General features: G+C 55.7%; 1 protein-coding gene across 5 annotated transcripts in view; it reads right to left on the bottom strand.

Annotated features, from left to right (window-relative positions):
• Adgrd1 (adhesion G protein-coupled receptor D1) overlaps positions 1–16,058 on the bottom strand; it is a 99,416-nt gene that overhangs the window by 20,085 nt on the left and 63,273 nt on the right. For all 5 annotated transcript variants that reach the window (XM_078039406.1, XM_078039407.1, XM_078039408.1 and 2 more), the window contains 3 exons: positions 13,604–13,677; positions 6,845–6,968; positions 191–294 (listed from right to left, as the gene is read on the bottom strand). In XM_078039406.1, the coding sequence (XP_077895532.1) occupies positions 191–294; positions 6,845–6,968; positions 13,604–13,677 (302 nt within the window). The remainder of the gene's footprint in view (positions 1–190; positions 295–6,844; positions 6,969–13,603; positions 13,678–16,058) is intronic.

Raw genomic sequence — 16,058 nt, 5'->3', positions numbered from 1 at the left:
CCCTTCCCTGCACTGCAGATTCAAGGGCACAGGTGCTGGGTAAGGGTCATCGGCCCAGGGTGAACTGGGCCGGAGCAGGGCTGGGCTGTCCCGTGGGACTGCAAACACCAGGAGGAGATGCAGGGGGGCAGGGGAATCGACATGTCTGTGAAGCTGCCCACCTCCCGGAGCTGGGGACAGGGTGACTTACGACAGAGCTGCGAAGGTGACCAGCGTGGCGGCCAGGCAGAGCACCGACAGTGAGCAGCCGACGTAGCTGATGGACGACAGCGCCACCTGGTGGCTGCGTGTAAGCTGCAGGAGCAGAGAGGGGCGTGGGCGCAGGCCAGAGGGCCCAGATCCGGGTCACAGCGCCCACCCCCGCGCCTGCAGTTGCCCCCATGGGCGGTCTTAAGTGGTGCCCCTGGATGCACAGCACCTGGGGTGCTGTAGGCTTCTCGGCTGCCCCCAGATCCCTCAGGTCTCCTCCTCACACCTCCTGCCTAGGCTGGGCTGCCTGCAGAGGGGAGGAGCAGGATCCAGAGCAGACCGCCAGGGTTCAAGTCCAGCTGGTCTGTGTCCCAGTAGATGCTCTGGAACCGAGCGGGCTGCAGGCCTCTGGCCGTGAAATGAGACTTTGCTGTGCCTGTGTCAGGGCACCAGGGGCTGAAGGGATTTATTTACAGTATGGCTTGGTGGGTGCCTGCTGGGTGGCATGCTGTGACCCTGTGGCGGGTTGGTGCCCACTCTGCACCCCCATCCCACTCCACCCCACCAAGAGTGACAGCCCTTGGCATGGCTGCTCCTTCTGCACTAGCACCCACAGGCCCCAGCACCTGCAGCCTACATGGACTTCACATTCACCTCTGGGGTGTGTGACACCTTTCAGACATCAGGCAGTGTGTAAATGCAGATGCCACAGGCCACCCCACAGCACAGCCTCAGGACAATGGCTCCCGTCTGGGCCTCAGGGTAGGACACATATTGCCCTGGGCCCCACCTGCTCCTGAGGCTCGAGGCTCAAGGCCAGGCCTGCTGCCTGTTGTCAGAGGCCTGGGTCCTGAATGCCTTGTGGATGTCTTGTCCAGAGGCCACAGACCACACACCAAGATCCGTCCCTAGGACAGGAGGGGGCCTCCAGCCTCCAGCCCCCACCTGTGGCACTGCTGGAGGGCCTAGAAGCTGCTCCCCAGCACTGCTCATGAGGAGGGGCAAAGGCCTCACAGAGGGAATGCTGTTGGCCAGGGGAGGAAACGCTGCAGGCCCCAAGGCCCAGCCCAGAGGCAGAGGTCAGGAATGGACACGGGGCACAGGGACTGTGGGAGTCAGTAGTACTGGCCACACACCCTACAGTGTGTGATTCACAATGGAGGTGATTTTTCCACAGGGTCAGGAAGCCTGGCCTCCTCTCTGGATCCAGTCCTTGAGTGCTGCAGGATGCATCTGCAGGGCACCTGCGGGCTGAGCAGGGTCCATTGAGAACTCCCAGCTGGGCAGAGCTGCCTGCCACAGGCCCCAGCCCTGAGTGTGGGGCTGTGTGCCCTGCCTTGGGGCCTCAACCACCAGCCAAGGGTCTCAGCCACCCAGCCAGGGGTCTCAGATGCCAGCAAGGGGCCTCAGCCACCCAGCCAGGGGCCTCAGCCGCCAGCCAGGGGCCTCAGTCACCCAGCCAGGGGTCTTAGCCATCAGCCACCAGCCTCAGCCGCCCAGCCAGGGGCCCAGCTGCCAGCCAGGGGCAGGATCCTCCTCTCCCTGCAGGTACATGGGGGTACTTTGTCCTGAGCACCCAAGTCAGGTCCCAGACCTTGAGTTCTTGGGTCCAAGCTGCCCCTGCCCAGCTCTGCCCACAGGCTGACCACTACTAGCTGGGTGCCAGGTCCCTGCCAGGTGGGACAGGCATTGTGGGGATGAGGTCAATGGCCCTTTCTCACTGTGCCATGGGTGGCTTTGGGGGCAATAGTCACATCTCTGTTATGGCTCCTGCCGGACTTGCTGCCCTATCGAGGGCTCTGCCCTGCATCTGAGACAGATGGCTCCTCTGTGGCTGGCCCTCATGCCTCACCATCTCATGGAGCTTCAGGTCTTCCTCCCTTTGAAGCAGCTCCTGAATTACCTCTCCACTCTGAGAGGCCACTTCCCCAGTTGCCCCCCTCTGAATTGCATATGGCGCCGCTGAGGGGAGCGAGAGAGGTCCAGGTGGGTAGCAGGGGTGAAGTGGTCAGTCCTGGGTCCCTCGGTGGCCCTGTAAAGAGACCACTGCCTCTGACGAGGGCAAGTGGCCTAGGAGGAGTCCCCTCTGGACACCAGCCTGCCCCGCAGCAACCAGGCTGCAGGTGGCTCATTTCCACCTGTCCTTGGATGCCAGTCCACCTCCATCAGAGGACCCAGCCTGGGAGGCTCTCTGCCTGGAGCCGGCAAATGCTCTTGCCATTAAGACCCAGGATGGTCACCAAGCCAGGGCTGCCTGGGTGGGCAGGAGCAGCTCACCAAGAACTGGAGGGGAGAGAAGAGGCATTAGAGGGCAGGCAAGGAACAGGGGTAGGCACGTACCCACCAGCCTGGACTGCTCTTTGGCCTCTGTCCACTGGTCCTTCCCTCAGCTCCATGCTTAGGGTCCCTGCACAACCAGTGGAAGATGGACCGCGAGGGGTGGGGCCAGCGTCCCTGCCAGCCCGGTGTGTCCCTCTGGGGTCCCAGCTCCTGCTGCATGGCCCCACCAACCCTGCCTCATAAGGAAGGCCCCTAAGGAGGCACAGAGGCTGGGGGTCACACGGTGGCTCTCATGGGCACGGCCGGAATATGCCATCAGGACACCTAGACCTGTTTCTAGGAAGCGAGCCGTCCTCACACGGCGCCACCCTCTGTCAAAGGACAAAGCAGGGCTTAGGGCCTTGAATGGAAAAGCCCGGCTTCTTCAGAGGCTGTTTGGGAGGGAGACAGGCAGGTGGTCACCCGAGGCTGTCCTCAGGCTCGGACCTGCCTGTTGCCCGACTGCCTCCCACACCTATCCTTACAGAACACAACAGGCTCCCCTCTTCTCGTGCCCCTGATTTCCCCTGCACCCCAGGGCAAGCCCCAGGTCCCTGCAGGCCCTCACTCCTGACAGGGTGGAGGCTGGCGGCCGCCCAGGGGTGGTCCCACTGCTGCTGTCTGGCTTCCAAGACGAGGCAGGTTCCTGATGCCCACAAAGCACAGGGGTCACCCGTGCCACCACAGCCCCTCCAGCCCTCAGGCCTCCAGCTCTGAGCTGCCCACCCTGTAGACACCTAGCCCTTGGCCTGCTGTGGGCCCTCCAAGATGGGGATGCTCCAACCCAGCCTGGCCTGTCTCCACACCTGGCCACCAAGCCCCCCAGGGTGAGATCCTGATTCTGAAGGCAGCCCCTTCCCGAGATGGGATCCCCAAGATGAGGTCACCCCTGGAGGCTTCCCTCTGCAGAAGCTCAAGCCCCCCCCCACACACACACACACAGCTCCAAGGCAGATTCTTATTCCTGAAGATTCTAGAATAAACCAAGCCATGGCTGTCTTTCCCCCAATAGTAGTAGCCTAGGCCTGGCAAGAGGGCTAGTTTGGAGCCATCCAGTTTGGGAGTTGGGTGCTTGGGGCTGGGCACTCAGCCTTGGTGGTGCCCACTTCTCCCACAAAGAGGGTCCTGCCACACTACAGATGGGGAGGCGCGGCTCAGCAGGACCCTGCCAGGGCCACTCAGCACATACTGGGTGGGGGGAGCCCGCATCTCTGGCTACCAGTGGAGAGGACTGCTGCTGCCCCAGCCCTAGAAAAGACAGACCTAGCGCAGAGTCACTCACGGGGAGTCCTGACACAGGCCAAGGAGACCCTGCAGGATAGGAAGCTGTTTCCTCAGAGCCATGGCATATTGTGTCTACCGTGGAGAATTGCAGCACAGCCCTGCCCAGCTCTGCCCCTGGGACATTGTGGCTCACACAGCGGCTCCCCAGCCCCAGTGCCCCCTTGTAATGGGGCACATGCCCAAGTCACGGTGCCCACCCTGCTGACTGAGCCCTTGCAGTCAGCACCTACTTGGGTGCCGCTGAGCATAGCTCCGCCAACCCACCCAGGGTGTGGATGGGCCCTGACTGGAGGGCTCCTGTGGAGCTGTGCCACCAAGTGCCCCAGCTGCCCTTCCGCTCCCACCCTTGGGCAGATTTAGAAATGCCAAGAAAAGCCTGGAGTTTGCTTGAGGACACGGATCCCTGAGTCAGAGACCACAAACTCAGACTTCCAGAGAGGCTCTGGATAAAATCCCACTGCAAAAGGATGCTTTGTCTCCTGCTCAACACCAGCCCCCTGCGTGGGCCAGCACATCCCCAGAGGGAAGCCAGCGTGTCACTGTCTCCAACAAGCTGGGTGCAATGGGGCCGCTGCATCTAGGGGGCAGAGCCCGGTGCTGGGAGCCCACTGCAGCCTGCGGGGGCTGCGGCCAGGCAGCTCCAGCTGATCCAGTCGGGAGTGAAAGCTCAGTGCAGCCAGGCCTTCTGCCTTTTAAAACCAGGAATCTAGACCTCTAGACAGTATATTTGGGTTTAAACATTTTAAATGGGGACTACAGGAAACCTGTCCACTGGCCAAAGTCGGCCTGTGTACCATGGCGAGACTGTCCTGGTGAGTCATGCTTCCCGTGGTTGCCCCTGGGGGGCTTGTTGGAACAGCTTTCCCAGGTGACGCTGTGCTAGCCCAGGGCCCTTGCACATCCACCCCCGGGGCACAGAGCAGCTGCCTGTGCCCACATGGTTCCTGAAGAACCTGGGGAGAAACCAAGGATGAGGCAATGGGCATTGGCTTCTGCCAGCTCAGAGGTGGGCCCACACAACCTGGGGAGCACACAGGGCTGATGCAGATGGAGCTGTGGTTCCCTGAGCTGGGTGCAGTGGCTTCAGGGGTCAGCGCCAGCCCTGAGCCTCCTGGTCACTCTCTCTTCTGCCTACACATTCCTCCTCTAAGTCAGCTGCAGCACCCGCTCTCAACCAAAGCAGTGGGTGGTGCACCCCCAGGCCCTGGTGGGGCCAGTCTACAGCAGCAGCCACAGCATAGGGGGTCAGTCCCTAATGGCCTCTCTCAGGACAGTCTAAACCCAGCTCCACCTGCCTGCCTGTGCCCCGCAGCTGTGGTGCATATGGTCAGCTCTGCAGGCCCTGCCAACCTGTGGGGGAGTTCCAGCCCCTCCTGGTGGTGCTGACTAACACATACCTGGCTCACACAACAGCTGGCACAGGTGATGCGAGCCAGGCTCTCAGGAAGGAACAGTGGGCACCACCCATTCTTGAAACCACCACACCTGGAGGCTGACTTTGGGGACACCTTGCAGAGCTGGGGATTTGCTCCTCAGGGGCTTTCATGGGCTCCCCACAGACACACCAGAGTTCAGGTCCCAAGTCTGCCCCTGTACCGCCAGCCCTGTGCCCACAGCCCCTGTCCTGTGCTAACTGCCACATGCGGCCTCATTCAGCAGGATACAATGTCATACACACACAGAAACACACCAAACACAGGGAGCTCCCTGGGAAACCATGCTGGCGTCTCCCTGGTACAGCAGCCTGGGCACCAGTCCTAGCCCCAGCCCACCTGTCTAAGGTACCACTCAGGTGAGCTGACTGTCTGCCAGGGTTGCTCAAAGGGGCTCCACCTGCTCAAGAGGAAGAAGCCTCTGACACCAGCCAGATGAGGAAAGGGGCTGCGGGGAGATCGAGGAGGGGCCTGGGAGAGGGAGGCGGTGAGATGGGACATGAGCTCCTAGGGACAGAACCTGGGCCATGAACCCAAAGCCAGCAGGGTGAGCTGGGGGCACAGAGGAAGACGTGGGCTCAGCTCAGAGGAGGTAGGGCCACTGATGCCAGTGTGTGGTTCTAGGGTGTGCCGCAGGCTTGGGATGTGATCATGACATCTGCATTCATTTCTTTAACATTCATGGGAATGTTCATTTTTAGCAGAGATAATTTTAAACCATTTTCAAATCAACCTTTCCTAGCAATGAATAGATGGATTTGCTCCCACGGAGACACCCACAGACTCAATCTGCTGTCACTGATCTTGAGAGGTGGTGGATCCACAATCCCAAGGGTGCTGGGATGCCAGGCTGCTGGCTTGAGTACCGAGTCCCGCCTCCCTCCCACGGCACCACGGGTCAGGCCCTGCTGGACATGCCCTCTCCCACCCGTGCCACCCAGCTGACCCTCCCAGCTGCAGAGAAGGCACAGTCTTCTCAGTCCTCGATGTGGAGGACCTGGAGGAGACGGCTCTGCCCTCAGGCCTGGAGAACTTGGGAAGTCCCCAGACCCTCCCCCTGTGATGGCCACCATGATGGCTCCTCGTTAGGGGCCACAGGACCAAAGGGAGAACAGGTACTTGATGCAGTGCCCACCACAGGCTGAGCCTCCCGTGGCCTGCGTGACACTGGTTTCCCAGCAGATGTTCCGCCAGTGCCTCCCAGCAGCCAGTGACCCCAGCACCCTCTAGCAGGACTGACAGAAAGGTTCCCGGAAGGCAAGGCCTGCTGGCAGAACACCCGCCCACTGGTTGTCTGCAGCTCCTTGTAACCTGGGGCTCATGTCCTTGTCCCTGGCACATCTCCCTGGAGGCAGCCCCTAGGCTCCTACTCCAGGCTCCTACTCCATGACCTGTCTCTCCATGTCCCTTCAGCTCCCCTGAACCAGTGGATCCTCCACCTACTGGGGTCAGATGATCCCCAGCTCAGCCTGAAAATGTGGTAGCAGTAGGTGCGCCGTTTCCCAAGACATGAACCTCATAAGGCTGGCCCGTTCGCAGGGTGCCCCCTGCAAGACCTGGGACCCCCAGGAAGGAGGCCCTGTGTCTGCGTGATGCCCGGTTCCTGAGCCAGTCCTTACCTCCAGAGGAACCACCTGCATGAGGATGGCGAAGTTGGTGAGGTGCGTGCAGCGGCAGACCGAGTAGCTGAGGTTCCCCTCCGTGCGTGCGCAGCCCTGGCTTGACCAGACACCTCCACCGGAGCTGAGGACACAGCAGCCATGGTCAGCAGAGGCAGCACTGATCCCAGAGGGCAGCAGCTCTACGCACACAGGCCTGTGGCCCTGTGGGCTTGCTCTACCCCCCCAGGAATGCAAAACACAAAGCCTGTGGCAGTGGCCTCTCAGAGTCAGGCCACAGGGCTGGGGGCGCTGGGCTGCTGAGGCCACAGCGAGCAGGTCACAGGGAGCATGGACCTCTCTGGGGACAGGAGGGTAGAGCTGTGTCAGCACTGTCCTTCTGCACAGTGCTCGATCATATCCAGGGCGAAATGAAGTGTCACAGCCCACTGTCCAAACCCAGGAGGTGGCTGAACTGTCGACAGAGGGCACACACCCAGGGTCATCTGCCAGTCAGTATGACACTACCAACATACACAGGAACTGAAGTGTGGACCTGGGGAAACGGATACCAGGGCACCCCTGGGGATGGACTGCTGCGACAGTGAGAAGGAGCACCCGGCCTGTGGCTCACGGCAGGCACCGTGAGACAGGCGCACGGACAGCAGAAGCCAACAGTGTCAGACGCTCCACGGACGTGGGTTAGACCCACAGAGAGACGACAGAGGGCACTCAGAACCCCCATGGTGGTCCAGGACGAGAGGTGAGGGCCAAGTAGGACGTTTGCGCCTTTGTGATGCTTTAGCATTGAATACTGTGCTCATATCAGAAGATCATAGACAAAAACCACTTCAAACAAACACGCTCCCACATCAGCTGGCTCCTTCTCAGGGGACAGCATTGGTGGCCTGATTTTCTCATCTGCACTTCTGTTTTCAGATTCCAAATAGGACTCTGAAGTGGTTCTCTTGGTAGATGTGAGCTCGGTAACCAGCAAAGACCAACCTGCAGCCAGAGGCTGAGGGCTCCAGCCTGGCTATGTCCCACTTAGCTGCAACCGCAGTGCCACCATGGCTGCAGCAGGGTGCGTGGCCAGCGGGAGCCATCCCCACCTCCCTGCCATGTCCCCACACGAGGCACACACCAGTAGCACTGCTATTTCCCAAGGAAGACTGTGGGCACTGAGATTGTGACCCCATGTGGGTGGGACCTGAGAGGGTAGGAAAGGGCATTCGAGGTGGCTCAGGGGTGACACTGAGGCTGGTGAGCGAGAGGCAGGGACAGCAGCTTCTACCACAGCTTTCATGATTAATGAGCCGCCCTCCCGGGGAGGTGGGAGGCACTGAGCCCCCCACCCTGCCAGCAAGAAGAGCCAAGCTCCATTGGGAACAAGGGACAGAAGAGGGCCCTGCAGCCCTCCCATCGCTCCCTGGGCCTGATTTTCCCGGGACCCTTGTGTTCTGCACAGGGCCTCTGTCTACGGAAAATGTGAGGTGTCCCCTCAATCCGACCAGAGCAGGTGGAAAGACGTGGCTGTGAGGTGAACAAGGGCCCTCTGCTCAGGTGAAGGGAAGGAGACCACAAAGCTGCACCCCGCAAATGGAGCCACGAAGGTGTGACCCTGCTCAAGGTCCCGTCTCTGGGGAGTGAGGACCCACTCCCAGGGGAGGCGGTGGGGACAGGAAGGCAGCTCCGACTGTATAGAAATAAATCTGCCAGGGAAGCCGGCCAAGCAATACCGGATCACATTAAAAACGTGCCTAGGCCTACAGCCCAGGAAGGTTGCGTCCACGCACAAAAATGCTCACTCAGGTCCATAAATAAGATGTGACACATATAAATACAATAGGGAAATATGTGCCCATCGGGGCAGGCTGCAAAACCAAGACGAGGTGGAGCGATGTGAGAAATGTCAGGCTAAACAATACCGATGTGTCCTATGAACACAACATAAACCAACATCAGTTACCGAAAGCAGACACGAAAACTTCCCCCCGTTGTAACCACTGCAGGGAGAGGAGATCAGGATCAGAGGGAAGGTCAAAGGGGACTTTGCTTTTTTAAAATAATGCTTCACTTTTTAAAGGAATGATGTATTACTTGTAAATTTCTTAGGGTACATAAAAAAAGTAGCTCAAAATTCTAAGCCCAGTGAAAAATATCTTTCAAAAATAAAAAGAGAATTCTTTCCAAGACAATAATACCCAAATTTACTTCCAGAAGCCTTGCATTACAAGACAGGCTAAGGGAACACGCCAGGAGCCAGAAGCCTGGGTCTGCACCAGGAAATACAGCAGCTGGAATAAATGAAGGCCTACGTGCCATTACCATGGTCTTATCTTTAATTGCTCTGCAAGGTTACTGATGGTCTGGGGTGAAAATAACAACAATGGCTGTGTGCATTCGTGTCACTTATAAAGATCCAACTGAGGGCAAGGCACAGGGCCCTGTAGGAGGAACTGAGAAGCCATTGTAGTATCTTAGAAGACATCTGAAGGCTACAGCATGGATTGAAGGTAGACACGGGTGCATGAAACCCACAAACTGTAAGCTCAGCCTCTACCAAAGAATTAAAAGGAGGTATAAAACCAAGTGCACAGAGGAAGTCAAAAGGCATCCTACAAGAGCCCCAATCCAAATAAAGTCAGAGAGAGAGGAAAGGAGAACAAAGAAGATATGGCAAATTTAGACAGCACCCAGCAAAGTGGGGATTTTACTTCAACCACATTAATAGTCATATTAAATATAAATTGTGTAAACACTCCAATTAAAATAGCAATGTTAAGATTGGATTAAAAAGCAAGACCCAGTCATATGCAATCTAAATACCCCGCTTTAAGTATGAATATATAAATAGAATGAAAGTAAAAGGACAAATATGATAGATACGTGATACAGCACCTATAGAACAGCTACGTGATATAGCACCTACAGAACAGACACGTGATTCAGCATCTATAGAAAAGACATGTGATATAGTACCTATAGAACAGCTACATGGTACAGCACCTATAGAACAGATAGGTAATACAGCACCTGTAGAACAGACAGGTGATACAGCATCTATAGAACAGCTACGTGATACAGCACCTATAGAACAGACATGTGATACAGCACCTATAGAACAGACACATGATTCAACACCTGTAGAACAGACAGGTGATACAGCACCTGTAGAATACTAATCAAAAAAGCCAGAGTAGCTGTGTATAGATGGGACTAAGTAGCCCCCAGAGTAGCACATGTCCTAGGAGGAAGGAGGACACCCGGGTTGGGATGGGGCTCAGGGCAGAGCACTTGCCCAGCATGGGAGAGGTCCTGGGTCCATCCCCAGAATAAGAGCATTACATAATGATAGCAGGTCAGTTTCCCGTGAAGTAACAATACTAAATGTATGTGTTCCTACCAACAGCGCTTCAAAAGATAATAAAGGAAAATTCATACATCAGGGAGAAATGATAGCTTGAGCAGACAGCTGAAGAGTCACACCCCTCTTTCACTCTCCTCCAGTCCCTCCTGGGACAGGAGACCAAAGCCAGGGTGCTCAAGAATCTTAGATAACACTGTATGGGATCTGCAGGTAACCTGGGCTCATCCTCCTGAATACTTCAACAGTCTCTAGGTTACTCATGGAATCTTACATGTAAATGCTACGTGAATTATTATTACATTGTATATGAATTATTATTACATTGTATTGTTCAGACAATAATAACAAGGAAAAATCTGCACAGGTTTGATACAAATGCAATTTCTTTTTCCAAATATATTTGGTTCATGGTGAGTTGGTTGTGCAGATCCAGACCCCTTGGGCACAGAGGGCCAACTGTAACTGACAGAGAGAGTTGGCAGAAAGGCAATAATGGTGCAGAAGAACTGGGTGCAACTGTCAATCAACTTTGGTCTAACTAACATTTACGGACTGTTCAACCCAGAAAAGTATTTGGTATATTTGGTATATAAAAGTTCATGGTATATTCACCAAGATTCAACAGATTATGGTCAAATAAAGCTTTTTATAAAAAAAAATTTTTAGTTGTAGGTGGACACAAACCCTTTTATAAAAATTTTATTTTAATGTGGTGCTGAGGATCAAACCCAGTGCCTCATGAATACTAGGCTAGTGCTCTTCCTCTGAGCCACAACCCCAACCCCATATAACAGCTTTTAACAAATTTTAAAAGTTGAAGTTACAGAAAATAAATGATTAAAAGTAAAAAATCAGTAGCAGAAAGGTAATTGGAAAATGCCCAACTATTTGGAAATCAAGCAACACATTTCAGAATAATTTGTAGGTAGAAGAGTAAGTCACAGGAAAATTTCAAAATATTTTAAATTCAATAAAAATAAAAACAACATGTCAAAATCCGTGGGCTGCAGATAAATGAGTGCTTCCGGAAGAATTTACAGCATTCCATGTTTCTACCAGAAAATAATAAAGATCTCGTGTCATTTATCTAAATCTTCATGTTTATAAATTTTAAAATGAAAAGCAAAGTACCTAGAGGTAAATTCCTTCTCTGGAAGTAGGTTAAAGAGAATAAATCAATGCAACGGACAACAGAAGCCTAATGGAGGGAAAAAAATCAATAGACTTGATAAGCCTCTGGTAAGAGTGGGTAAGACAAAAGAAGAAAGGGGTTGAGAAGTAAGAATGAGGTTGCGGCCTCAGGACCACAACCAGGCACAGGTCCACTGAGAACACTACCACCAACACTGGGCCCCCAATCCAACCACTCGGATGAAAGGGACGAAGTCTTCCAAAGAGCACTAACTGCCAAAACGCATTTAAAAAGAAACAGATGGCCTAAAGAGTTCTGTATCCATAAAATAAATTGAACATAGAGTTAAAACCCTGTCAAAAATGAAAACGAGGCCTCCATGATGGCACTGGTGAATTCTACCAAAACATCAATGAAAGAAATGTGAATTCTACCCAGTCTTCCAAAGTGTACCTCTTGCAAAGACCTGATTGCTTCTCTACCAAAGCCAAAGGCGTTTTCCAAAAGAAACTGCAGACCAATTTCCTTCACGAACATAGACAGAAAAGTCATCAATTATTCCAGCAAATTAGAGTCAGCAACATACAAAAATGACAGCACATCACAACCCCATGGTTCCAAGAATGCAACCTGGTGAGACATTCCGCGTCACCCCTAATCCCCCCAACGGGGAGACAACCAGGCATTCCCCAGCTGAGAGCAGACCATGAGGTGCGGGACACTCCTCCTCGGAGTCCAGGCCGCGGCAGGACACGGCCAACACCGCAGCAGCTGGGCGTCGGCACTTGAGCCACACTGTGTCCACACAGGGAGCCAGCCTTGGAGGCTGCCTGCACTTAGCCCCCCATGTGGCATCTTTCAGAGACACAACCACGGGGACAGAGGATAAGCCGGGGTCACGAGGACTGGAGGAGGACGTGGGGACCTCTGAGGGGGATGGCCTTGCTCTGTGTCTTGGCTATGGTCCTGGCACAGCTGCATCCATTTGTCAAAACAGACAGAACTGGACATGGAGAGGTGCATGTTCTTCTGAACATCTGTCCCATGGTGACAGATAACAATTGCCAAGAGGAACAGGAAGGACACTGTGCTGCGCTCACAGTGGCTGCTCTCAGGCGTCATCCCCTGCACCGTGGGGTTCGCCCCACACCATCTTGATTTGTGAGTTCTTCAGTGGACAGACACGTGGGTGGACTCCACTTGGTGGCCACTGTGAACAGTGCTGCAGTGAACTTGGGGGTGCAGACACCCCGCTAACGTGCGGGCCTGGCTCCCTCTGCCTCTCTGCAGGGTGGGCATTGCTGGATCACACCGCAGTTCTGGTTCTGATTTTCTGAGGATGCGCCAGGCTGATCTCCTCGACTGTAGGAATTTACATTCCTGGAGATGGTGTGTGCTCCGCCTGGCCACATTCTCCCTGGGGCTATCTTCTGTGCCACCTTTTGTGCCTTGGATAACAGCTGTACTTGCTGGAGGGCAGCGGCTGGGGCTGGCACCTTCCTGACGGTTAGTGATGGGGAGCACTTTTCATACACCTGTTGGCCATCTGTATCTCTTCCTTTGGCAAATGTCTGTTTAAGTCTGTTGCCCCCCTTTTTAAAAATTTTTTTTTAGTCATAGTTGGACACAATACCTTTATTTTATTTATTTTTATGTGGTGCTGAGGATCAAACCCGGTCCCTCCCACGAGCTGAGCAAGCGCTCTGCCACGGAGCCACAGCCCAGGCCCCTGTCGCCCATTTTTTAATCAAGTTGTTTGTTTGCTTTTTGTTTCAGTTCCTACAGTAAAACCAAAACCCTGGAATTCCAACATCATCCAGTGAAGAGCTGCATCCCCATGCCCCTCTCCCAGGCTTCTCTGTTAACTCTCCCTGGGAGGGGGACAGTGAGGTGTCAGGAGGAATGCTTCCTCCGTCTGACCTCACGGCACCTCTGATTAACTGGTTTGCTCTGGGTTTTAAGAGACTGTCCTGGTGAATCCACACACAGGAAGACCTGTCCCAGGGGTCCCAGGGGCCACGGTGCCCTGTACCTGTCTGGGTCTTGCCCAGGTCTTGAGTGCTTCCAGTGTGTGCCATCCTACAGCTGTGTTGGCTCCAGACTCGTGCCCTGGAGGGCGGGCCTGCCTGGTACCATGCCCCAACCAGGCTCCCCCCGCCCCGCCCTCTCCCTGGCGTCCTCCTCCCCCATCCTCCCCCTGGTGCTCTCTCCCCCTCCCCCTGGCACCCTCCCCTGGCGCCCTCCCCCGGCACCCTCCCCTGTGCCCCTGAGACAGTACCTGAAGTTCAGGAAGGCACAGTACAGGAAGATGCGGTTGCTGGCATTGGTGGCATCAATGTGCTGCTTATGAGTCTGAAATGAAGGAAAAGGGACATGCATATGACATGGGGGCAGAGGAGTGAGCCCCACAACCAAGCTCTAGGGTGGGGCAGAGCTCAGCCACTGACTCTCCACCTGCTGCCCTGAGGTGGTGAGAGTGGCCAGGTGCCCGACCCGTCCCACGCCACCCTCTGCCCACACCAGCCCAAGCTGCAGTTCCCCTGGGCAGGCTGAGACCTCCCTGGTCTGCTCTTCCCAGAGTCCGCCTCGCCTCCACGCCAGGCCTCAAGCAAGCAATGCTACCCATTTCCTGTGCCCACTCCTCTCATTTCCTCTTCACAGTAGTGGTCCCATGTGGCACATTACAGTCACCCATTTAGTTGTTGTCCCCCTGGCATGCGCATGGGATGGGAACAGAGCCCCTGTCTGTTCTCACTCTCTGCCCATGAGCTGGAGAGCCTTGCATACAGCAGGCGCCTACTAAACATTTACTGGGTGAATGGCTAAAGGAAGCAGTGGCCAGAGGGATGGGACCCCTTGTTCTGGGGTGCGTGTCCTCTCTGGGACACCCCTGGGGATAGCTCAGGGTGCTGTACAGCAGCCTGGCCCTCATAGATGTAAGCTCATCCAGCAGCCGTACCAGGAGGCCAGGAGGCCAGGAGGCCGGGGGAAGCTTGCTCCGGGAAAGCCAGGCTGCTCGTAGGTGGTCTGGCTCCAGGGACACATGGCATCGGGTTGAGTCCCAATCAAGTCGCACCTCTCCTTTGGTTGTGGCAGTCACTCTGCTCTCTGACCCCAAGTGCCACCAATGGTGAGCCTTCCTGCTTCCTGAGACCCTTCTCTCCTGAAGACTGATCAGCCACTGCATCCCAAGTGGACTGGGCAGAGGGGTGTCTTCTCCCTCATAGGTGCATGGTAATCTAACCATCTGGTGGTCAGGAGTGCCCAGCAGGATGGACGGCCCCTCTAGGCAGCACCTCCAAACCTTCTGCGAAGCCAGAGACTGGTTCACGGTCCCCTTCAGAAGTCTGCCTGGCAGTTCCGGGCAGCACCAGGTGGTGCAGGCCCTGCTCCCACTGATGCTCTGGCAAAGGGGAACCCTCACTCCTCTCGCTTCCCCCCTGCATCCTGGGGTTCTTTCAATAGATGACAGAGCCTCTTAAAACTGCCCGTACCTGGGGACTCTGCAGGCCTCAGCCAGAACATTTCTCCCTAGACGGAGGCTTGGCCCAACCAAGTTCTCTTCACCTTCTCAGATGAGCACCTTCCACCCCCGCCCACCCTCCTCCCAGCCCCCTGTGACCTCCCATAGCATTAACCCTGGCCCTACCTTATCTGTCCCTAGGTCTGTGGTCTGCCACCCTCCACTACAAAAAGTGTCCAAGGCAGGGACAGTTTCCAAAAGACCCCACACTAGAGGGACACCCAGAAAAGCATGCCGCATGAATTGCTGTGGAAATCAAGCTCATGGGCAGGAGAACTGACCTCTGAGGGACGTCCATCTGCACCATGATAACCGTGTGCCTCTCTGCAGAGGACCAAGGGGTCAGAGGTACACAGCTGTGCTTCCTGCTGCTCACCCTTCCCAGAGAAACCAATCCCTGAATCCTGCAAAATGCTTCTGCTGACCCTCCCACCAAGAAACTGGGCAGCACAAGCCTGCAGGCTTCACAGGTCAAGGGGAACCTAAAAGGTCAAGCCTTCCTTTACCCTGACCTCGTGGCTTTCTGTATGAGGCACCTAACCCCTCTGAAGGCCACCTGGGAACCACCCAGCTCCTCCTCCTGGCTTGGAGGAGGTGGCTTCGGAGCAAGGTTCTGACCCTGGCCACCCATTCCGTCCTGGGAACATGGAATTGCATGTGCTAGGAGCTCTGGGCTGGGCCAGCCACCAGGGCTCACGGGCCCTTAGCTGACGCCAAGCATTGGAGAGCCAGGGACAGACTGTCCTCTGCCTTCCAAGGCCACACACGGTGAGCTCCACACTCAGGCAGGAGATCCTGTGTCCAGCAGCACCCCAGCCACAGGGAGATGGGTCCCATCCCACAGAGTGGGAGATATGAGCAAAACCTGGAGAGGCCACAGTCTGGAATCGAGAGCAGCATGAGGCCCCTGCACAGGCGGCCCCAGACCCAAATATCCAAGAACCCGCGTAACAAGGGAGCTCTCTATGTGACTTGGGCCATCTAGAAGGGCTTAAAGCAAGCAGGTGGCTGGAGGAAGCCAAATCTGACCTCCTCTTCTCCTGTGGGGCTCAGCCCTCGGAGCAGCCTTTTCCCATAAATGAGGAGGCCTCTGAAGTCCTGCACCCCACTCCAGAGTGTGGTCACCCTTCAAAGGAGGGCCACACCTGCCAGCCGGCAAGCAGTGCGTGTGGTCTGGGGGGGCAGACGGCCTTCCCTTAGGTCTGGGCCA

This window comes from Ictidomys tridecemlineatus, chromosome 2, assembly GCF_052094955.1.
Source record: "Ictidomys tridecemlineatus isolate mIctTri1 chromosome 2, mIctTri1.hap1, whole genome shotgun sequence".
NCBI lineage: Eukaryota > Metazoa > Chordata > Mammalia > Rodentia > Sciuridae > Ictidomys > Ictidomys tridecemlineatus.
The sequence above is the reverse complement of the archived record's forward strand: the minus strand, read 5'-3'. Positions and strand labels throughout refer to the sequence as shown.